This window comes from Nipponia nippon, unplaced genomic scaffold, assembly GCF_047370975.1.
Source record: "Nipponia nippon isolate SJK-2023a ecotype South Korea unplaced genomic scaffold, ASM4737097v1 scaffold_3, whole genome shotgun sequence".
NCBI classification, from domain to species: domain Eukaryota; kingdom Metazoa; phylum Chordata; class Aves; order Pelecaniformes; family Threskiornithidae; genus Nipponia; species Nipponia nippon.
In genome coordinates, this window is record NW_028262347.1 from 59893928 (window position 1) to 59918928 (window position 25001).

General features: G+C 40.4%; 1 protein-coding gene across 4 annotated transcripts in view; it reads left to right on the plus strand.

Annotated features, from left to right (window-relative positions):
• The window catches only part of LARGE1 (LARGE xylosyl- and glucuronyltransferase 1), a 296062-nt gene that overhangs the window by 161636 nt on the left and 109425 nt on the right, over positions 1-25001 (plus strand). For all 4 annotated transcript variants that reach the window (XM_087766202.1, XM_087766205.1, XM_087766203.1 and 1 more), the window contains one exon: positions 19884-20055. In XM_087766202.1, the coding sequence (XP_087622328.1) occupies positions 19884-20055 (172 nt within the window). The remainder of the gene's footprint in view (positions 1-19883; positions 20056-25001) is intronic.

Genomic DNA, 25001 nt, shown 5'->3' on the forward strand with positions numbered 1-25001 from the left:
ATTGGTCCTTCTACATGAAGCCATAAGCTGATAATAACCTAATTAGCTAGAGATCTCCCTTCTGTTCTTTATAGCTTCATATCAAGGAGGAGGTTTGTTCTTGTAAACCTTGTACGTGTCTATATTTCATGTACTTTTCTGCAAATTGTAGGATTTTACAGTGCTTAATTAGCCTCTCAGCTGGGCAAGACAGACCTCTTAGTGTTTCCCTTCTGGTCATTTGGGTATGGTCCAATCCAGTTAAGTAAATAATAACCAAGAGAGCTAAATTCAGTGATCCCCAACTTGCTGATTTATAGGCAAAACACTGCAGATACGAGGCTACAGAGCAAAGTCTTGTTTTGTCCCACCCTCTTCACTCAACTTTAATTTTTATACGGCCAGTGACCTAAAGCAGCACTGGACTGTCTTGCATGTAACCCATAGGCTTTAGCTTGGGGACCACTTTCTTACTGGATGCAGGTATTGAAGCATACATACATCTTTTCAGGTCTGCCACTCTTGCTCAGAGCTCGTCATACAGCATATCAAGCAATTTCCCTGATTTCAGTAGCCAAAAAACACAGTATAAAGTAGTACTTAGCTCAGGTGAATGTGACAGACACTGCCAAAGGACAGCAAAGGGTTGTAAATATAATGGAGTTTTAAGCAGCCAGGTATGATGCTGGCTCATATCCAGATCATTCTGCAAGTTTTAGCAAAGACGACAGAAGCTGTTTACAGACAGCTGTAGGAGCTCATCTCATTTGTTGCCTACATAGCCCCTAGAGAGGATTTAATGATTGTTTTGGGTTCATGTATTTCACCTGTACTCTTGGGAGCTATATTATGCTGTCCAGTGTTAGGAAAACATAGAGCTGATGCTGGAATGTTTACTAGAAAGTCTACCTTTCTCTAAAGTGATCTATGAATCCAGTGTTACAGTATATACCGTTTCAGTTTTAATGACCATCTATAGTTCTTTTTTAAACCTGTAATCAATACCAGTTGCTGACATTTAAAAGTGTTTAGACTGAACAACAGCATGAGAATTTTCTGCTTAGCTTTCATTCACCAATGTTTCATTGTTTTGGAACACATTTTAGCTGCTACAGAAAACATTTCATTTCATGTTTGTTTTTTTCCCTTTGGGTAAGTATGAGCTTCGAGCCTCTTACTTCTAATGCAGCAGGAGCTGGCATGTTAGCTTAAGGCCTTAAGTCCTGGGAAAAGTCCTGTTTCTGCTCCTGCTCTGTTCCTGCTCAAACAGTGGAAGGAAGAACATAATGTTAGATCCTCCATAAACAGTATGGATGCTTTTTTGTTTTCAAATAGCTATTTAGAATTCAGGCAACACTTTCCACTAGAGTATTAATGTTTTTAAAGGCAGAATTTGGAGACTAAAATATTTAGCAATGTTTCCTAACATATCCTGCAGTTCTTAAAATACATGCTGTTCAGCTTAGAGTTAGAGCAACCAGTGTCCTCAAGGAAAGTGTAGAAGATAAGGCTCTGCAGTACGTAGGTGTTGTTTTCTCTCAGGTTTTAGAGGAGAACTGGACGCTTCAATGCAAGAAAGGGAAGACAAGGTACCACTGATTATCCCAGAATTTCTAGGGCCGGCAAACCAACATACCTACTTTGTCTGCTGCTGTGAATTAAGCATGTCAGATGTTCCTTTTAAAATTTAGAGAAGACTTATTTTTCCTTTTGCAAGGTGACACAACTGTTCATATTCATCCTGCACCACAAAGAACCTATGTTCGTTCTCTCCCTAGAGGTCGGTGCTGGCAGACTAATGCCTGCTTGGAAGAGAGATGGAGGACAGGAAAGGATGGCCAGGGAGAGGTCTATCTTTGCTTGAGGCACATGATAGGAGATGAAGCAGAAGAGGAGGAGACTTGACTGTGGAGCTGAGCCAAGATAACAGCATTTCCAGGAAAAGGGGCAGACACAGTTGAGATGGGAGCTTGCTGGATATGTCTTTTAAACAGCTAGTCTGGTGATTGTAACAGCCAGTTCTACTGAGATGCTTGTAACCTCCCCCAACATAACTTGGCCTGTCTCCTCATTGCCTTGCCAATAACCACAAGGGAGATCTGTGCTTAAAAGCTCTCCCTCAACTTATGTTTAGATTGTGAACTGTACTGCCAGTGCAACTCTCTCCTATTAACTAAACTTGCTACATGCAGTTAATAATCAGCAGTAAGCATCCTTGAAGTGTGGGCAGCTGATAATGGTGCCAGTAATTGAGCCATTCCATAGCTGCAGACTTCATTCTTCTTGTACTCAGTATGGCCCACACATAACTCTTCCAAATTTATGTGGTCACATATGTCTGTGACTACAAACTGGAAAGTGACTTGGCAATGTAGATTCACTTCATATGATCACATTAGCCGTGTTATTCAGCTTTGGTCCTAATGCAGTAGAAGTAGCTATTACAGCAATGCATCCCACAAAATAACTGGAAACTGAAAATTGTCGTCTTTGAACATTAAATAAAAGAAAAAAACATACTTGTGAAACATTGATCTAAAAGACCCATTACAGCTGTGGCTTGCAAATATCAGGCTGCAGGATATTGTGTTTTTTTCAGTCCAGTCTTACATGAAGAAACTCCAGAGCTAATTACTGAAGATGTGCAACATGAGCACTGAGCTTCTACACTTCATTATTCAACGTGGAATCTCACGTCAGTTCACTCACAAGGACGCACAGGCATTAAACCCATTGTGGTCTGCATTGGCCCAGAGCAGAAGGAGCAGCTGATAAAGCAGTACTGTATGTGTGATGTGTGGAATACAGATGAGGCAAGTTTGTTTTACCAGATGTTGCCTGACGGACTGCCGACAACATCAGGTGAACTGAGGGAAGCAGAAGGCAGAATGAGCAGTTGCTTGCTCTGCTGTGTGTGAATCTTGATGGCTCGGATAAACATAGTCTCTTCATCACTGGTAAAGCAAAAAAGCCATGTCCTTTAGCTAGTTCAGCCCACAGACATGCTGCAGTTGATCTGTGAACTTGAAGGTAGGGATGGTGAATAGGTTTTTGCAACAGATGAGAATTTGACCTGAAAGTGAAATGTGAAAAGCTCCATACTTTGCTGCATATATGGACAATATTCCAGCTTTTACCATTCCCAGAAACAACAGACCACAAATCTCACTACTAGTGCTGCCTTAGGTGATTTCATATCAGAAATGTTGATGTAGTCTGCACACTCAGTCAAAATCAGTGGTGTGATCCAGAGAGCAAAACCAAGCTGGGATAAGGTGTGGCATAAATATCACCAGCTTTAGGCATGTACTTAAGCATGAGATGAGTCACTCCTTAGCCACTTCCATCTGAACTGTGAAGGCAGTTCACTAGGTCAGACGTTGACATAATTTGGTCAGATAGATGGGCAAGGGCCATGAGATTTAAGCAGAAAAATAAAACTTAATTCTTTAATTATAATTGTAGTGTAGCTGCGTCTCAGGACTGTGCCTGTGCACTCCCAATGCACTTAAGTTACTAATTCCCACAGTGGTCCAGGAACTCCCAGGCCAGTCGTCTTCATAGATGAGATAAAGGGCTGGTTTGAGACAGCAGACCAAGTTGAAACTAGGTGATTGACTGAACTGCTGGCCATCTGCACAAGAAGTATTTGACAGATTGGTACAGGAGCTGTCCCAGTGGGAATTTCAGACAGTTCTTGAGATTTCCCAGGCAGACCTAGACCAATTTGTATGCTTAAATGTTTTGATTAACATCTTGGGTGGAGAATCTGGTTGTCCCAGAGATTCCCAGACAGTTCCCGCTGCAAAGTTAAATCAATTGTACAAGGATAAGACAATCGATAGAAACAGTTCCTACATGTGTAGAGATGATCATGTAGGACAGTCTTTCGTACATATTTAAGATAGTTAGGAAATGTTTTGTATATAGGTTAAGTTAATCTATAGTCATGGATTAATCCCGTATTGCAGCGGTCGTGTAGTACCACAGGGCCAGCTGGGTTATAAAAATTGGACAGAACTGTGTTTTAGGGAGTCTCACCCAATCCAACTAAGATGCGCCTGCAAGGACCGTTACCATGGAGACTCCCTTCATCATCCTGACAGTAACCAAGTGTCCTGTTTGACAAATTGTATTGTCCATGCAAGAGTTACCCTAAGCCAATATCCCAATAATGTTAGTTTTTTTAAAGTATGCTCTGTTTGTAAGTGTCTGTGCAACAAATTACACCAAAAGCAAATCAAATGCCATGGATTTTTTTGCTACCAGTGGAAGCTTTTCCAATGAATGATAGCATTGGTGGGGCTGTCTGTGTCATATATTGCTACATAGCAATTTTGGAACCATGTTCAAGCGAATACTTCCAACAGAACTGCACATACCACCTGCTGAACATGGGAGGGAGGGAGCTGATTGACAATTAGGAATATGTGAGAGGATATTTCATGAACAGATTATTAGCTCCATGTTAGTCACATCAACTGCAGAGGGTAACAATGGCAGCAATGTTGATAAAGCCATGAAGAGCAAAACTGGCCAGCATTCTCCTGCGTTCCACCATCTTCCTGGTCAAGCAGTTCCACTGGGTGTTGCAGAAGCAGCCATCCATAACGATCTATTTTCACGGGACTAGTGGCTGGCTACTGACTATCACGGATTATAACAGTTAGACTATATTTGCATTTCACTGCATGCAGCTAATATATTGTTCAAGGGCAGTGCATGACTCTTTATCTGTTAAGTAGTTCACTGTATGCCTTGGAGGCAGACACACAAAGTTATGAAGCAGACGCACATTAGTTTCCTTCCTTTCTTTTCCACTTCATATGCAAGATCTAATTGCTATTAATGCAATACAGGATGTGAAACACAGCATCTGTTTATGTTTACATTCATTTACGCAGTGGTGGGTATTCAATTAAAGTGTTTCTACAGCATTGTAGTTTTGGTGAAATACTGTCACATGTTATGGTGGGCTTGCAATGCTCCTGCATTTCACCAGCCTTTTGTCTTTCTGTAAACTGGCCTACTGTACATGTCAGTGAAATAATAAACATAGACTGCTGTTTCTTCCTGCCCTTTCCCTTTCTCATTTAAAGAATGATTTTAAAAAAAAAATGCAAATTCGAGATTTTGAAAACCAAAGTCTACAATCAAAACATTGTACAGATTTTCATAACTTGCATGGCTTAGTTTTAGACTTGAATTTCCACATTATAATTGAGATTTTGTGTATTTGCTAATGAACATATTGAATACTAGAGACGTGAAGTCTCAGGTGATAAAATACGCTTGTGGTTGTGACACAATGGTACCATGCTAAGAACAGGGTCTTTTGTCCATGGTTTTCAGTACAGATGACTGGACATTAACAGACCAGGTTTTGTAAGCCAAGATATTTTCCTTCAGACTGCTTGGGAGGAAATGAGTATCCACCAAGAAACAGATAGCAATTCAAACTCCCCAGCACAGTGGAACCTTTGTAAAGTGGTCAGAATCTATCCATGCAGACTGAGTAGCCTACGTAGTACTTCCTCTGCCCTCCCGGTCCCTCTTCTGCACAAAAAAAGCCATGCAACATTGCAAGTTATTATTAGATGTGTTTTCTGTTATTATTCAGGCCTAGAATATGAAAAAAGTAACTGTACGTAAAATCACACTGGCTCTTAAATTTCTGCCTACTCAAAACAGGTGGAGATGAAGGAAGTGCTGTGGAAATTGGTCAGAAACTGGTCATGAGAACAGGAGTCATGGTGCCGTTAGTGGCTTCCAGCTGTTTTCATCTGCATAGTGACATCTAGCTTTCATGAGCAGCCTCACTCCTGACTTTGTCTGTGGAAGGAGGCAAGATGCCAAAGGTGGAATAGCTTTTTGCAGATTTTTGTGTAATTTCTCCTTGGATTTACAAATGTTGTCAGTTAATTTAAGATTTGGAACTGTAAGAACTCGGTACACTGGGATGAAGCCCAGTGTGATACAAGAAGGTGCAGTATTTCCTGGGCCTCTTTCGAGAGTCCCAGTCTGCCTACTGTGTTATATTGTGAAGTGCTTCTACTGCACAAATGGCTATTCCAAAAGAAAGCCTCATGCCTGGCTTTATAATCCCCTTACACTTTCCTGCTGTTGCTGGTGTTTTGGAAACATTGGAGTTCTTTGTTAATTTTATAACTTATCTCTAACTGTTGCAGGCTTCTCTGTAGCTCCACCTTTTTCTTGATTCTAGGGAAAAGCGGTACAGTCACTGTGTACTGCGTCCACCAGGAAGCCAGGGTAGCTGTTCTTTTTAATGTATGTGAAGTGAGGAATAAGGAGCCAGCTCTCTTCCACTGCCATCACCAACATTTGTGTCAGAGTACCTGACTGACGTTTCAATAGCAAGGATTCCTGTTTGGCATTCAGCTTCTTAAATGTCAGTCTTGTTGCAGCAACATGTGCTGCACCTCCAGGGAAGGCTATTTTAGCAGAGAATGAGGAAAAGATTAATAACTGCACATGAGATTTTCCAAAAATTATTCAGTTTGACAAAAACTATCCAATGTGCCATGGAAAAAAAGAAGTTAAAAACACGCAGTGCCTCGAACTGACTGCTGCAACTATTGTTTGTGCTATGTATCCCCATTACAGCAACCGCTTTCTCAGAACTTTATCATCCATCCAGGTGAAATTAAACCATTTTGCTGTCCTAATCTTGGACATATGGAAATTATTTAACACTTTGATCTGCATAAGGGGTATAGGTTGTATATCCCCTGTACTTGCTGGGGAGAGTTAATGGTCATCTTGTGTTCCAGCACAATTTCTTTTCTTGGCACTAACAGATAGAAAGCTGTAAAGATATGTAATGACTATGGTCTTAGGTCTTAATGGCTTTTCACTTGCTCATAAGGACACTTCCCTGTCATAGGACATTCGATTACTGATAGAAGAACAGCAGTGACTGTTAAAGACATTCGTATTCAGGATTGGTATTGATGTGAGCATCTTATAAAAATGTTTGGTGATTCTTGCTTTTAGATTTACAAAGAACTGAAGTGTATATTTTTCCATGTCTAATTGATAAGCTGAAAAAAGATACCAGGCTGGAAGGACTCCAAGAATATCCTTGATTCACCACCAGGGAGGTGGAATTGTTAGAATACATCATTTGTAAAGTACTTGGCATTGGCTTGTTTCTGAGAAACAACTGGAATTCAGGGAGGTCTTGCACGATATTTCAGATGTGAGCTCCTTGCCACAGAGCAGTCCAGCAGGCAGCGTAGGCAGAAAGTATTCTGAAGGACTCGGGCTGAAATGGCCATTCTTGTGGTGAAAAATGATGTTCATCTTACCTGGGCACACCTCTTTGTATGACACTTTTTCACAGCACTGGCAATTAAAAAGCCATGCTGTGCGTCTGACGTAGCACGAGCACATGGTGAAGTGAAGTCACTCTTCTCATAGGTCTTCTGAAACCATCTCAGCCTGGGTAAGGGCATTCAGGCTGATGAGGAGTTTGAGTACCTGCTTCAAAGGGAAGATATATAATAAGGTTATTAATTAGATGCCACTGATGGTACCTCTTTTTAAGTCAGCTTAATATGAGAACATTTGAATTTCTAAATTGAGAAATTTTATTTCTGTTAGTGGAGATACCACTTTTCAGATCAAACTGACTTAATCCTGCAAAAGTTTCAGTTTTTGAGGGTAAGATGATGGTGTCTAGGTCTCACCCTTTCAGCAAGAAAGATGAAAACTCAGCAGTGTTTCGATCCCCTGATAATTTTTCCATATACTGTTCCATTACTGCAGGTTTGACCCCTTTCACAGTTGAATGGATTCCATGGTTTTTAGCTGATACAGTTGAAAGCCTTTATAAAATGGTTCCAGCTGTATTATTTTAATCAGCCACTTAGGATCTGTGTTCACCTATCTCACTGAATTTTTATCTGATGGTCCTTAGGGTGAAACTACAAGACTACATGAAATTAGGGTGACACCAGTGGCCTTAGCCCGCACACCAGAAGTTTCAAGAAGTGCAAGAGATACATGCCTGCTGCATAGACACTTCCTTTAAACACCACTCATGCAAATTCACAGTTATCTGAAGTATTTGACCAATATCTAATCAGAACCTAGGCAAGAAGCTAGACTGGTGTCATGAACATCAAGCTCAGTATTTCTTTCTGCATTGTTTGAGAGACATCTTATCTCTTTCTAGTAACAAAGAAAAATACCTTTTTTCCCCCTGTTGCATTCAGTGCTTCTTATACTAGGTTATTGTTAGTATTGCTTGTTCATAATTGTAACACATTTTATCCTTTATTATCCTTTTTATCCCGGGTGTATTCCTGGAGCTTTTTAGTCTCCAGGAGTTTTGATCTATTATAATATTTACCATTGGAGAAAAGAACACTGCTTCATGTAATTTTTGTTCTCTTGAAGCAATTACTGCAATATAAGAAGTTCCCACTCACCTGGCCTCCAGCCCTGCAGGATGGAGGATGATTTTTTTTTCCTGCAAATTTTTTGTTTTTGCTGAAAGTAAGAGAACTAATAGTTCTTTAAGGGATGTGGCATTTATTCCACCAGCTGGATGTGTGTTCCACCCACTAATGGCCTCTTTCTTGGTGCAACATTTTCAGCTGTTGAAGTTTCACCATTCTTGCTCTGAAGGTAGAAGCAGTAAAAGTTTAGGTCTGGAGAGAAGTGATTTTACTGGTGAGATGCCAGATAGTAGCTAGTGATTTCCTTCTGAATAGAAGAATGAATCCTTTTTTTTCATATGTATTTGCTATGTTTTGACCTTATATTAGGATGTCAGAGGCCTGGTGGAAGCTGCATTCCCACATCCTTTCCACAAATCATCATCTTCTGCAACTCTGGCTGTTGCATTGAGGTACATTCTGTTTTGTATTGGATACAAACAGGACTAGATCTCTCAGTCTTAAAAGGGTGAGAAGTCCTTTCCTCAACATTTTTGGGTTTTGGTTGGGGTTTTTTTTGCACATGATAACTAATATTTTAGACCTGCAGCTTCCTGACAGGCATTACTTGGTTAATAATAGTCATTGTAACTGTTCTGCTACCTTCTTTCATCATCCTTAAAAAAAGGACTCTTGCCCAAAATCCAGTAGGGAAAAAAATCCCACTTCAGATACATTTTTGTCACTTGGCTGAAGCTATTATCTATCCAACATAACATGTGTTTATGCAGGAGATGGTGTTGCTTTTTGTTCTGGACAGTGCATCTTGATGATACCTGTTTAATATCCTGGCATTGTGCAGAATACAGATTGGATGCCTCTGGACTTTGACCCCACGAGCTGCATGGACATTTGCCAGAACATATAATGGTTGCAGCTAACGTGCATGTATTTGCATAGTTACTAAAATTAAAAAGCTGGCAACGATAATATTTTCATGGATTTGTATCTTCCCTGATGGATTAGTACAAAGATCTTGTTGATTGAGTTCACTAGCAATTAAAGCGTGCAATTGATCTTTCTTATCTTTCCATACAGGTGAAGTGAGAAGGGCAGCCATGAGTTGCTTTTGACCACTGGCCAAATTCTAGCCAGATCTACCTGTCAGTCAGCTTTTAGAAGAAAGCTCTGGCTTCCTGCCATTTTATCTAGTCCAGCTTGTGTGTCTCTTCTCACTCATTCACTGACAGGGAAGAAAAAAAAAAAAAAAAGGCTTTATCTAATCTTCTAGGGAAGACTTGCACTTTTGCCTCTGCTGGAGAGGTAGAACTGGGAGGCTTGTGTTTGGTTTATCCTCACTGATCTCTCTCAGAATGCTCTGACGCTTGTAGATCCTCCACCCTTGACTGCCACACTGAAAAATAGCTGGAGTTGAGGCCAGAAGCCCCAAAGGAACAAGAAACAGCACTAACTGAGACTGGCCAGACTTTACTTCTCTGTTCTGCAGTCTCATGTTGCACAAATGAACAGAGGAAAACAAAGAGGGCATTCAGTGTTTTGGAGATAGCAAGAAACGGTGGAGAAAATTAAGAATGTCCCAGATGAGAGTAAAGAAAAGGACTCAAAGTCAAATGAAAACTGGGTGTTTGAGTTTGGTGGGGCTAATCAAGGAGGGAGGAATGGAAACCTTGTGGAGGAAAGCCAGCCAAAGACCTAAGGGGAGGGAGATAATCCTCAAAGATCCCAGGAGGTGAATTACTATTTGGTCATTTCTTTTCTGAAGAAGCTGTATGGCTGAATGTCTTGTTACCTAAATGGCAGAAACAAAAAAGCATTCATTTTATTTTATATAACAGTCTGCAGTTTCATCTGTATAAAGCGTGTTGGTTCCAAACACGGAGCATGGCTTAACTCTTGGCACCCTCAGTTAATTTTGTTATTAAGGAAGTTGTTCTGAAGAAGTGTTCTTAAATCAGGTTTTTCCCTCTTGCCTGCCCTTTGTGTATATGTGTGTATTGGTGAGAGATTTGGAAAGAAAGAAGGAAAAAAAAAGAAAACCAAGCATCAGCGTCAGTCAGACTATGTTACAGATTTTGCTACAGAGATGAGAATTAATTTGCAGTTATTCTCCTTTGCTGTATGCTGATGCTGATTTGGGAGGTTTTGTTTGTTCTGCCTTTTTAATATCTAATCTTCCTTTCCAGTTGTGGCTTGCTCCACGGTTTCTGCATTTGCTCTACATTATCCGGGACCCAGAGGTTCAGATAATCATCCATTTCTATCTCAACCTTTTTGCTCACCACTATTTGTATCCAGACTTGTTGCATGTATGTGAGGAAGATATCATCTGTTCATAAAGCAAGAGATGAGGCAGAATTCTATTAAAGTCAACAGTGCTTCTGTGATGAATAAGAACAACAGCAGCAAAGGCCAGCAGAAACAGAAAAATAATTTTAGCAAAAATGTATAAATTCTCATCTCCTAACAGTTGTTTTTCAGTGTGAATTATTAGTATTTTTTTAAATACCCAGGCATCAGAAATTCTGAATCTAGAAAAGTTACCCAGCTTTGCTGGATTCCTGGTTTCCTTGACAAACATTCCTATAAATAGTAAGGACCTGTTATGGGGGGGAATATCAGTATAATCGAAACCTATGAATCACCTAGGAAAAAATTAAATTCAAGGTTTAAGTTACAAGTTATCCAGCAAACATTAACAGAAGAGGCTGTTTTCATTTAAATAAGGCTCTTCTGTTAATGTTTGCTGGATACCTGACAAAGATGCAGCAAAGGGAATGATTTTCCAAAGGTGAGATGCACCTTTGGGCATTCCCCCTGAGGAAGCCATTACAGGTGACAGTCACCTTCTTCCTCCCAGGCTCTTTGGTCACTTGGAATTCGTCTCTCTCTTTCGCTTTTGATTCTTTTTTATTATTATTATTTGTAAAAAAGAAATACAGTGTCCTAAAGACAGGCATGAATGTTACCCATATTTAATTTTAACCTGCTATTCCCCTCCTTTCTCAATGATTCAGTTAGTCCAATCTCAGCAACAAAATGTTGATATTGCTCGATTCAGTTAGTTCAATCTCAGCAACAAAATGTTGATATTGCTCTTCTGGAAGCAAGAGAGTGGGAAAGGGGATCAGCCAGATGTCCCTGCAAATAGTTTAGATATTGTGAGGTATGGTCAATGTGAAATGGGAAAGATTATTCTGAAACTAACCTCGATCTGTGCTAGTGCTGCTGGAATTGTGACTCAGTTTTCATGAATGTGAGAAGAGATATGGCAAAAATTCACAGCAGGATGAAGTTCTCCCCATGTGAAATTGAAAAACAGTGATGAGAAATACTGTGCATCAAGAAAAGTTCCTGTTCTGTGCCAGCAATACAATATTGGGGTTTTTACCCCTCTTTTTTTGCTTTGTATTGCAAAAAAAACTTAGTAATACGATGGTTGTTAATACGGTGACGGTATTTTTCTCCAGTTTAGAAACAACGTGAAAGCCCCAGTTCTGTTAGCTTTGTCTTAAATTAGGGTCACACGATTTTTAAATAAAAAATTATCTTGCTACTTCTAGTGTTCATAGAATCAGCAAAGCACTAAATAGGTAATGAAAAAGCTGTGAAAATAAGTTATATCAACTGTGTCTATGAAGTTATTTATCCAATCTGAGGAAATAACAATTTTTATTTTTATCTGATTCACACGTCAGAATTTCCAGGGCTGTTTCCCATGCCTGGGCCATTTGTAAGGGCTGCCTGAAGACAGCAGCTACCAAAAATTTGCCTGGTTTTCCTTCACAGAGATCCCTCCAGCTGTAAGATTTTGCACCATGTAGATTGCACTGGTTTTCAGATCACTGTCAGATACAATTCAGAACAATTGAGATGCAATTTGTGCAGACCTACAACACTCTTTATGATTGTGCTGTGGCCTGGAAGCTTTGTTTTGTTTTGCTTTGTTTGCTTTTTTTTTAAGACCCTGAAGTTCGTTTATCGCCTGACTGATATAATCTTCAGGAAGATGGTGTCTATGTTGAAGTTGGTGAGAGCGAGTAGATGCTGAATACTTTTGGAAATCCAGGTTTCCATCAAGTCATTCATTACAGAGCCTAATTCACATCTCTCTTTATTTCAATCAGTATATTCTAGATGCCAGACCTTTTTTATAGAAAAACCTGCCGTGAAAGCTCTAGGAAGGCATAATTACCTTCAGACTGCCCTTTCAAATTCCCCCAGCCTTCACTGCTTTCTGACTCCTCCTCGTTGCTGCTGGCTGTTTCCCCACCACAGTGAATCTGCAGCCATTAAGTTTGGGTGTTGGTGGGATTTGGGTCTATTTGATCCCATTTATTAGTCCACCTCTGAGAAGGATGCACACAAGTGGCACCTTCTGCCTCCAGGCTTGCTGTTTCTTAGCCTGGCACATCAACCCAGCCAGCCTGACCTTCAGGCTCCTGCAAGATACTGGCTGTAGTGGTGCTTTTGTGAAGTCAGCTGAGCAGAAGGGGTGTCTTTTATTTGGAGTGGGGATGGGGATATTATGTCATAGCTGAGGATTATTTTGATTGATTTTTTTCCAAGCATATCTGGGATGATGCAGTGAATGTAGTGAGAAAATCAATACAGTATTGAAGGTTGCATTTTTCCAGTGTAAAGTGTTTAAGGACATGCGGCCAGGGAAAACACCATCAGCCAAACTTCCCTCATCTTATCATGCTGAACAGGAAGCACTTTTTGTAGCTCACAGGGTGCTACAGTGCTCTATATTCTGTGGGACAGTGAGGAATTCTTTTACGAAAATGGAAAAAAATATTATTTAACAGACAAGAAGGTCTGACAGAAACCTCCTGAGGTTCAACAAGAAGTGCGAAGTCTTGCACCTGGGAACTACCCCATGCACCAGTAGATGCTGGGGGCCACCCAGGTGGAAGGCAGCTTGGCAGAAAAGGACGTGGGGGTCCTGGTGGACACCAGGCTGAGCATGAGCCAGCAGTGTGCCCTTGTGACAAAGAAGGCTAATGGTAACCTTGACTGCATTCAACAAATCACTGCCAGCAGGTCGACGGAGGTGATCCTTCCCCTCTACTCAGCACTGGTAGACCGTATCTGCAGTGCTAGGTCCGGTTCTGGGCTCCTCAGTACGAGACATGGACTTCCTGGAGAGAGTCCAGCCAAGGGCCACAAAGATGAAGAGACTGGAGCACCTCACATATGAGGAAAGCCTGAGAGTGCTGGGACTGTTCAGCCTGGAGAAGAGAAGGCTTGGGGGGGGATCTCATCAATGTATATAAATACCTGAAAGGAGGGTGCAAAGAAGACAGAGCCAGGCTCTTTTCAGAGGTACCCAGTGACAGGACAAGGGGCAGTGACCACAAATTGAAACACAGGAGGGTCCCTCAGAACATCAGGAAACACTTTTTACTGTGAGGGTGACTGAGCACTGCCACAGGTTGCCCAGGGAGATTGCGGAGTCTCCATCCTTGGAGATCAAAAGTCATCTGGACACGGTCCTGGGCAACTGGCTCTAGGTGGCACTGCTTGAACAGGGGGGATTGGACCAGGTGACTCCAGAGGTCCCTTCCAACCTCAGCCATTCTGTGGTTCTGTGATGCTGTATGGACTGAAACCTATTCATCAGGAAAAGTCAGGATAGATTTTCTTCTGGTAGGGAGGTAGTCAGATCTGGTTAACCAGAGAAAGGCTGCATTTGGAAGGGAAATGCAGTCTCGGGTTTATGTAGTTGTCTAGCTAAAACTCTTGAGTGCTTTGTTTAATGGTACTATTATATACCCTCTCCCAATCCAAGAAGCACATAGAAGGCCAGGTTAGGTTTTCTGTCGACCTCCAGTACTTAAAGGAAGATGGTAAGTAATGAGAGAAACATGTACAGTCCTACAGAATCTTAGTTTGGCTTTTTTCTGCTTCTATGCTTGCTACTGTTTTTATGCTCCAGTCTGTACATATAAACCAGCACTAAGGTAAGACAGCAAATACATTATCTCTTTTCTTGTGCTTCACCTTACTGCTCAGTTTATCATAATTTTAGTAATGTAGCAAACAGAAGGGTGAGTGCAGCAAAATCACATATGCAAACTAAGTATCTTAGCCTGTAAGACTGATGACCTTTAAGAGCATGAGGTTTAGATAGTAATGTATTAATAATTAAATTGAATTAATTGGGCTTTCAGCAGATACAAAACTGTATCTCATCCTGGCACATAACTTCAAAGTGCATTTTTCTCCTTGCTCAACTAGAGCATCTGCCCTGTTCTTTTCCACACTTATGCTTAGGCACCCATCCCTGCACCCTACTTCCCACATTCATCTTTCTAAGGGCTGTTTTCTTTGTCTTTATTCTAGTGAGGATCAGGTGGCAGCTGTTAATAAATGCAGAGTAAGAGACACGAGAAAAAAGAATCCTACATGTGTGTATATTGTTGAGTTCTGAATTAGCCATGACTACTCAGGGAAACGGGTTTGCTGTTCTGGTAGTTCTGTGAAAATGAATGTGACCCAAATTAAATTGTTAGATAGCCGGGTCCAAACAAACAGGAGTTGTAAATAAGCTGTGGCACTCTTTGCTGTAGGATGTTGTGGTGGCTAAAAACTTGCAGGACTTCAAAAATCAACCAAATTCACAGATGAAAAATCCATCAAAATCTGTTAACGAAAAAAATACCACCTCTAGCTCCAAAATTTGGTGCAAATTGCCAGGGGATGGGAGTATATATGGGGGTGGTATCGCAGTAGAATTTCCCTGGTTTTGAATTCGTCAGTAGGCACCTGCCACCATCCACTATCAGAGGTCGGCTTCTGAGCTTGATGGACTTTTGATCTGACGCAACACAGGCAGCCATAAGTTATTTGTCCTTTCCTGTTGGTCACTGTTCCCACTGTCATTCTGTTAATGTTGGTAGTGTTTTCCAAATTTGCTCTCTGCTAAGTCTACAAGACCAAATCTGCATCCCCTTCAAAGAGTCTCAAGACACGTGCCCATGTACAGATTTCACTTACAGCTACAAGCCAATCAGTATTCACCTGGGAAGCCTGGGCACATTTCCCCATCACCTGTTTGTGGGGAAAAAATAGCATACTTAGGGAAAAAAAAAATCAGTACAGTACCCGAAAGAAGTACAGTATGAGAGTCAAAGTCTGGCTGAATATATTTGTGATGACTTGGTAGAAGAGTTGTGCTCTTTGATCTCAATATGTGGGCAACCAGACTCAAGTGTTTTTAAGAATAAAAGTACCTAAATACTTGGGAATGTAGTCACTATACAATTCATTCACAAACAGAAGGAGCCACTGTTTTCCTCTCTCCATCACAGAAACAGGGAAGCTTGATTTTAAGCTGTATGTGTATATTCTCTCCTTAAAGAGGGAACTTCTGCTAACTCTAATGAACATTTGTACAGTGGTAGCAACAATGAGAAAGCTGAGTTAGGCCGTGTACAGCCACTGTGTTTTAGCCAGCTTTTCTCAGAGATAGTCAGAGCATCATTAGGGAAGACAACTTGCTGGCAAATGGAGACTGGACTCCATATCACTGGACATGGAGACTGTTGCTCCCGCTTCTCTGGCATTTACCAGAGTGATCAGCTGTGTACAGCATGCAGACTCACGGGCATGTAATTTCTATATTCATAGCCAGAAGCACCAAATAATTTAGATAATTTAGTGCATTTTCAGTCTTCAATTATGGAAAGAATAATGATGGTTCTGATGAAAGTGAGAAGGTATTATTTCTCTTAGCTTACTTAAAAGAATCACTGTTAGCACCAGCTAAATGCCTTTCTTTACTCTCCTCTCATGAACAAAAATCCAGATCTTGAGAGCTAGAGATCTGAGGTGTGCTATTTCTGCTGAACTGAGGATTATACAAATGACAAATTATGTCACACTATTTTGTTTCACTTTCCTCTTTCACTAACTATTTTTTTCTGTTCCTGCCGTATCTTCTAGGAATATTTGTTCTCTGAAGGCAACTCTGATCTAGTTTGTAAAGCAAATTATTCACAAACATTCCATATATGGGCCATTTTAACTATGCGCGAGAAAAAAAATGTATTAAGACTTACATGAAATATTTAGACAATATTTACATAAATGAAATGGCTAAATATTACCAGTTACATCAAAGCGGACAGCTTGGAAGTTGCAGAATTTTGCAAGGGTCTGTGCTTAGGCGATCTTAATTATCTCAAACTGGCACTTCTTAACTGCTAAGCACCTATTCAACCATAGTGTTCTTCTATTTCTTTTAGTAAGACTATATGTAATACCCAGAGAGAGTGAGCCTTCGCAGTGTTGTGTAGCATAAGGAGTTTTCGTGGCATGAATTTGGAACGGTTACATTATTCATGAATAGCAAAGCAGTGGAGAAATTATGCTGGGGACTAATTAGGACCCCTGTTTATGTCTTAGTCAGCTCTGCATCAGAGAAGAGAAAACTGCAGATACATTGAACCAACTGACAGCTCAAGCTTCAACGTATGCTCGAATCAAACACGTGGTAGCCAGCTGTGATGGACCCTTTGGAATAGGGACTGCTCCTTTCATTTTCAGAAGCGATCCTTTCAGACATCAGGCTTCAGGATGGCAGGCTTTTGGCTTCTGTGTGCCAGATCAGAAGGAACAGCCAGGCAAGGATCTCTTCCCTGCAGTCATACATTGCAGTGGTGTTAGATACTGGGAATCTTGAGAACAAAGAAAGTAATGGCTCCTCGCAGGTGACACTTACTTTTCCAGCCACCTGTTACCTTCCCGGCTTGTCTCAGGCTATCCATGCAACACCTGAACCCCTGCCTTATTAGATTCATTTGCATAAGCATATTAGGAGTTATTCTGGAGCAGTATTGCATTTGCGCTAATTAAATGAAGGACATGCCATCCAAAATTAATAACATAGGGATGGGTACTAATAAAAGCAAGCTCAAGTCTGTAAAATTACTTTTAACTCTTTTACTATGTCAGTATGACTAGAGAGCTGATCTCCATGGCTGGTCTAGCACAAGGATGTCAAGTGGCAGATTCAGAATGATATGCAGAGTTTGGGGAAGCAGGGTAAATACTGCTTTGATGACACCTTGATGTGATGGTCCATGCCTGGGGCTATCGTGTTGGAGAGCTAGGACCACAAGTAACTGTGGATTGGAAATTATTTCAGTTACACACAAAAGAAATTTCTGGGGAGCATTGATGTTCATTTTTATATAACTAGAGACTTAATATTGGCATAAATCTCGGAGACAGAAACTAGATTTCTCTTCTAAGCACCATACAAATTAAAGAGAGAGAAGGGGGAAAAATTAAATAGGAATGATGGCTCTTTAGACCCATAAATAAAACCACGCTATGTCTTACTTTACTCTCTTAATTTCTTTCATAGCGGTTTATACCAGAGTGCTAGCATTCCTTCCTTGTGCTACTTCTGGCGTTCTACCAAATCCTATAGAGAGCACAAATAAATAATACATAGATGCGTGTAGGTGACAATGCCAACCAGATTGTATATGCAGGTGATTACATATGAATTATATGCAGATAAGGGAACACACAAATGGATTGCCAGGATGAGATGCCTTTCAAAAAAACAAACAAAACTTCACACTTCAGTTTGCATTTTCTGTTTTGGGGTTGCTTTAAGATAACCTGCTTTTCCTGCCTTTCCCCTTAAAATTTTGCCTTTCTCCTTAGAGGTTTGCTCTAGTACCCTCAGTCTTTTTACTGAACTTCGCAGAACTTAGCAGTGGGGGAAAGCTCTGCACTGGTACAGGAACCCTGAGAATACAGAAGAAAGTTGTGTGCCATTTTAAAGGGAAAAGGGCAGGTCAGCTTACCTCAGCAGAGGCCTTGTTACTTTGTATTCAAAAAGAAATACACTCTAAGCAGCTAATATTAGCCTTTCTTCAACCACTCTTCCAACTTCCAAATAAAGTTTAGGAACCCATTCTATTATTAGAAGGTTTTCTTGAAGGATTTTGAAGGAAATGAGCTCTTCTGTGCAAAAGCTGTTTCACATAATAAACTTTAGAATGCCAGTGAATAGATATGAGACAGTTAAACAACAGAATAAACCTTCTCAGTTTTATGAATATACTTAGTTTCTGCCTACTTTCTCCGAAGTATAACATGTGAGGACAAATCCTGAAATCTGTCTCACTCAGGTCCTCTATAGACAAAATACTAATTGAAGTTAATGGGAGCATGACTCGGGGGAAATCTTAAAATCTGGGAATTGTAGTGCATGCCCTTTAAAACCCTGAACAAGAAGAGTTTCAGACAGGGCAATAGGAACTTTTCAAAAACTTCTATATCCCACTTTCAGCAGTGACTTTCGATATTTGAGAACTTGAGTGTCACAGGAAGAAAAAGGAACATAGCTCATGGAACATCCTAGTGCCAGTAGCACAAAGAAATATTGAGTTTAGTCCCCCAACTTATTTTAGAAGCTGTAAAAATGTTTTATTTAGCCCTTACTGAAGAAATGTAAATGTTTGGGTGTCGTGACCATACAGCCACTCACTCCCCCCACAGGGGGATAGGGGAGAGAATTGGGAGAGTAAAAGTGAGAAAACTCATGGGTTGAGATAAAGACAGTTTACTAAGCATGACATCATATGGTGTGGAATATCCCAGTGGTCAGTTGGGGTCAGCTGTCCCAGCTGTGTCCCCTCCCGACTTCTTGTGCACCCCCAGCCCACTCACTGGTGGGGTGGTGTGAGAAGCAGAAAAGGCCTTGGCTCTGTGTAAGCACTGCTCAGCAGTAACGAAAACATCCCTGCGTTATCAACACTGTTTCCAGCACAAATCCAAAACATAGCCCCATACTAACTACTGTGAAGAAAATTAACTCTATCCCAGCCAAAACCAGCGCATTGGGTTTGCCTTTTCAATATATAACAAACAAAAAAATGTGGCGAAAAATGTTCTCCCACTGTCTCCACTTTTGAGAGAATTTTTTGGCAATTTTCTGGCCCATTGTTCCAAATGACTGGCTTTCTGAAGTTCTGACCTCCAAATCTGTAAGAAATAAAAGGGGAAAAAGTTATATTTGTTACTTTTACTTCAGGGTGAGAAAATGCTGGGAGTGGTAAACACAAAAGTTTTTGTTTATTTTGAAAATGAAAGCAATGTACAATACACCCAAAGTTTGGGATTAAAAATACATTTCCATTTTATCAGGGTGCATGGATGTCTCAGAATGGGTTGTACCAGGTTGGAAAGGCTCAACTAATTTTAATTACATTGTGTAAAGCAATTGCTTCAAAGAACTTTTTTTTCCCAAGCTTTCAGAAACTTTAGCATATTTCAGAGCTTCTGAAGTTCATTTAAAAGCATGATTTTAGATGACTGTTTCCACCTGGCATTTTATGGTGTTGTGTTACTCATACTCAGAGATCTTCCACTGTTACAATAAACTGGCGTCAGGAAGAGTTCCTCTCTCTAATGAAGATTATTTTTTCTTCCTCTTTCCCACTTCCCATTTCCTGTCAGTCGGAAGTGTCTTGGATCCCCAACAAACACTACTCTGGGATTTACGGGCTGATGAAGTTGGTTCTGACTAAGACTCTACCTTCCAATCTTGAGCGAGTCATTGTCCTCGACACAGACATAACATTTGCCACCGACATTGCTGAGCTATGGGCCGTCTTTCACAAGTTCAAAGGTATTCTAATGATTTTTTTACTGTCTTTATTTGTGGGGGAGGGAGAATGGTAAAGCAAACAGTACAAGGCAGGTAAAAGGGCTATCTGAGATTTGTTCAATGTTTTCACTGTTTAGATCTTTGGTATTTTAATATAATTGTTCTATTTGTGAGCTCTTTCCTCAACAATGTTCCATATACAATGATTGACAACACTGATTATCTATGATGTAGTTTGTTTTATTGGTCTAATTTTTTGGGACAGGTGAGAGCTTGACAATACAGGAGATGATAAAGAATTATGAGGAAGCTTTAGTGACGTACCATTCAAACACCTGTTGGTATTCAATACTTGAAATAACTTGTTTTATATTACTTTTTATTAATAAAACCCAATTATTACTTTCAGTAGAACTTTTCCATGTTACCACTGAAAATGAATGAAATTAGGATCATACTTGGACTGGGGAGGAGGATGAAGGGGGAAGATTTCTATGTGTGAATAGAAATGAGTTACTGCTTGCTTCTCTTAATGAGTTGATAAAGGGTTCTGGATTTGAAGTATCCACCTAAAGTAGTTTTTTCTACCTATACCCATTTGCCACAGCTCCCTGAAAAACTCCTTGATAGTTTGACCAAGAAACGACACTTTCAGAGTAACTGTGGAAGGAGGTGATCACAAAATAATTTCCCACTACCCTGTCACAAACCAGAGCTCTTTCCTGGCTAACACACTGCTAAAATCATTTAATTCTCCCAGAGACGTGCCCTATTGTTCTCCTCTTGCGCTCAGAATAGGTATTGGAGTGCTGGTAAGTGCAGAGGCATTCCAGTATCCTGGTTTGAAGATTTACAGCCCCATAAAAGTGTAGCCTTGATGCATATCATCAGCTCTCTTAAAATTACTGCAAGCAAAGTCAGCCTAAGCAAATGGGACTGTTTATTTACAGAAGCCAAAATAAACCACTCTGTTAGAAAGGTGACAGAAAAAAGAGCACATTTACTGTACTTAACCACAAGGCCTCTTTGCCTTTCCCAGTACCCAGCTAATGGCCAGGAGCTATTATCTTCAGCTCTACAGTCAAGGACTGGGTTCTAGTGCTTGCTTCTTCATGCATTTGTTTTCTTTCCTTTCTCTGGATACACTGATGTCCTGTCAGCAGGCCAGAAGCAATCACCTTCTTACTTAATTGAACTATTCACAAACTTGCTTCATTAAGGAATATAAAGTTTTTCCTCCTCCTCAGATATTGTTCAGACCTCTTCACCAAGCCTTTCCCTACATTGAACCTTGAGTTTCATATAAACATATACCTTGACAACCATAATTTACATAAATGACTCTATAGGGAGTAATGCCGTGCTATTGTACTGTCTCACTGCGTGCTACTGTCCCATTAATAGTAATATTTTACTAAATATGGTGTATTAGCATGATGTAGCAGGTAAAGAAATGTGTATAAACTGAACTTAGGCGTAGACCGCTGTATTGTCAAAGATAGCAAAATCTGAATTGAGACAATGACGGGGATCACCTCCTTGCTTATCTTTTCTGCCATAGTTTCAATGAAGATCTCTTGCTTTTTACTGGGGAAAGAAACCAAGCATAAAGACTGCTTGTAAAGAAAGGAATGTGGAGTAGAGGCAGGCCTAAAATTGAAAAAAATACAGACAGAAAATATGGGAACGTGGGAAGGATAAGTACTGGAAGTAAAAAAGTGGGTGAGTCTCCATAGAGCTAGGCAAGGTTGTTCAGCTGATTAGAGCTGTGAAAAGCTCTAGCTTACACATGGAGACAGAATTTCTGTGCTTCTGCCAGCCCTCATAACATAAGTATCACAGCTCCCAAATGTATGATTTTGTAAGTTGTCCAGTCTGTCTTTTTAATGCTGGCAGACCACCCACTTCTCCACAATTTTTTAATCCTGGCAATAAATTGGTCAGTGTCTGCATCTGCTCATCTCCCAGATGATCATGCACAAAGAAAGAATTAATGGAACAATCCCATAGCCCCAGGAGTTGACCAGGGTGGAAGAGGAATTTGGAAGGCACTCATGCCCAAAACAGTGATCCTAAATGTTGGGCAGGAGAGAGAAATGAAAGTGTCTGAGCGCAAGCTTGTGCTCCAGCCTGTATCATAGGGTGCAGTCCCATTGCATAAAGACTCAATGGATGTGGACCATGCTGGAAAGCAAGAGCAAGTAAGTTGGAGAGATACTGTTGGTCTTTTACTGCTTTGTAAAAGATTGGTTTAAATCATATGGTGATTATCAGTTTGTCCTCAGTGTCTTTTTATTTCTCCTGCCAGTGTTACAAAAGATTCAAAGGATGTCTCGTGTCATTAGCCCCAAATATTCCTCTGAAGGATCTGTTTTTAAACTAATATTTTAATCCCCTCCTTGTTTCTCCCTCAGAAGTCCCAAGTAAGCTTATGAAGATTTCTTTGGGGCGGTCTAGTGTGTTTATTGAAATATTATTTAAACAGAGGAGAACTAAAACTCCTATGAAGGGAAGATCTACTCTCCAAAGGAACCTGACACTATACCCAACCCCAGCTTGGACGGCAGCTTGAGAACCTCAGGCTCCCCTTCTAGAAATGTTCAACACCCAGTTGTTGGCTAGATTTAGCCATCATAAATGTACTTGCACCAGGCTGTTGTTTGAGCAAATAAAAGAATTTTTCACATCAGTGCAGGAAAGGCAAGAGCTTCCTTCTGCAGGTTGCTGCAGGATAACCAGTAAGACAGCCCAGCACAGCCTCTTCCAATTTACAGCCACACAGATAAAGAGAGAGAAGGTCCTAGAGTCTGCAATTCTTTCTGTGCCCAGGAAGACTTTTCTTCCCAACAAAAATAGTGACAAAGAGAGACCAGTAGCTCAGATTCCTTTTTTCTAGGACACCACGCTTGGAAGAAACTTAGATTCTGGATTGTCTTGCAATTTAACCAGGTCCAATTTGCTGTGTAGAAAGACCCACGGTATGTTTTAAATAGCACCTGCAATACCCAGTATCCTTGTTCTGCAAAGGTTCTTCTTCCTGTCATCTTAGGAGTTGCTGAAAAGATCAGACCCTTACAAGGTAACTTAATATTTTAGGTGGTAAAGCTACTATTACATTTGCTCTGTAGATGGAAAAAAGGGAGTAGGGTTCCTTTGTAAGTTATTGCTCTTCTGCCCTTTTCTGATAAGCTCTTTTCATATGCCCTTACAATAAGTGATCCAACTGTTCTGTAACTGAGTGCACAAATTAGGGCTGTACATATGTGATTTTATTCGAAAATCTCTTCTTTGAAGTGGCAACCTTAGGCTTTGGGAGAAATTCACACCTCTCCGGTAGCCTGAAACAGTGTCTCTCAAGCAATGTAATATTTAAAAATTTCTCTTAACAGTTACTCTGGATTGTATAATTATTATTCCTTTTATATGCAGCCTTCAATCTCTGTGCATAAATATGTCTTTGGGAACCAGTAACTTACATGTCAAGAGTCAGATCCAGCTTTTCAGCTGGGATTTGGACATTTCTGCTTTAGCCTCATTCTCTCTTGCTCTCCCGAAGATAAGAAGTCTGTTTCTCTGGGACAGATATATACCTCCAAAATATTGACTTCAAAGGTGAGAGTCTGCAGCCAGTCTGGTGAAGATAACCTGTCATGCATGTTTTCTGTGACTTAGTTGACACTGATTATGTTTTCTATTCATCTTTCACTGGATTTTGACAGTTCTAAACTTGAGAAAGCATCTAGCCTAAGGGCGGAAGAGTGGGACTGTAGATCATATGCATTCTTGGATGAAGTGCTGCAAAGTGTTTCAGACAGCAAGGATTAGGGTAACCAATATGCTTTTATTGCAGAAATTGTGTGAATTCTTCTGAGAAAAGAACCAGTCCAAAGCTGTGCTCTCTGCCATCAATCTTAATGTTCTTTTAAAGGCCATATCAGCTAATTGTTTTATTATTCTTACTCGCCCGAACTCTTGGTACTGAAATGTGCGTTCTTTTTTCCAAACTTCTGATTTTTACTTTAACTGTATGGTAAATATGGATTCTCAAGAGCATTCCTTGTAAACAGTATTGTGAATTTGTTTGGGATCTGACTATAACAGTCGTCATAATTATTTGTGTTACAAGTTGCAGTTCCAGTCAGGATCACAACCTCTTTGTGTTGGGTGCTGTATATATAAATAGCAAGAGACGGTCTTTGTGCTTTACCTAGTGTCAGGTGACAATTCTTGTGTCTACCTGGTTCCTTTAGGCCATTGCTATGTATGAGTCATAGCTGAGACCCACAAATGAGACCTGAATAATCCCTGTAGAGATCAGTGTTGAGGGACTCTGTGTTAAGTTGAATGCCACATCTAAAGGCACTATGGTATTTCTAAGTACATGTCATAACTCAGAGGCTGTACTGAACCATGATGTCCTACTACTACATGTTAGTCTCACAATCCAGCTAGCTGATATGATGAATATTGTAAGTACTTTTAAATGATAGAGACTGGATAGTACATAACTAGTGTATTTCAAATAACTCTACTTGTAGATTAAAAGTCATCCAGAGAATATAAGCGACAATTAGTGTTCATCTGTGCAAGTAAGTCTACTCTGGAAAGCTGATGAAGGCAATAAGGCAGAATCATCTGCCTCCATTAACCAAGCATCCAAGAAGGAGAAATGGCAAGCTTGATAGGAAGACTGAGATTCCCGTATTCATACTTTGCATGAATAAAAACATGCTATAGAAGCTGTTTGCTTTGTGTTAGGAGCTCAAACAGTGATAAAAATCCATACTGACATCATAAATACCAGAAAAGGTCAACAGCGATTTTAGTGCAGGATCAAGTGCCCACAGCTGAAGAGGGATTGGCACGTAGTCAATCTCAAACTTAAAATTTGCAAACAGTTATTATGTGGGTGCTTTGGCATATTGCTGTGTAGAATGCCTGAGGTAGCAATCTAGGTTCATGCTATT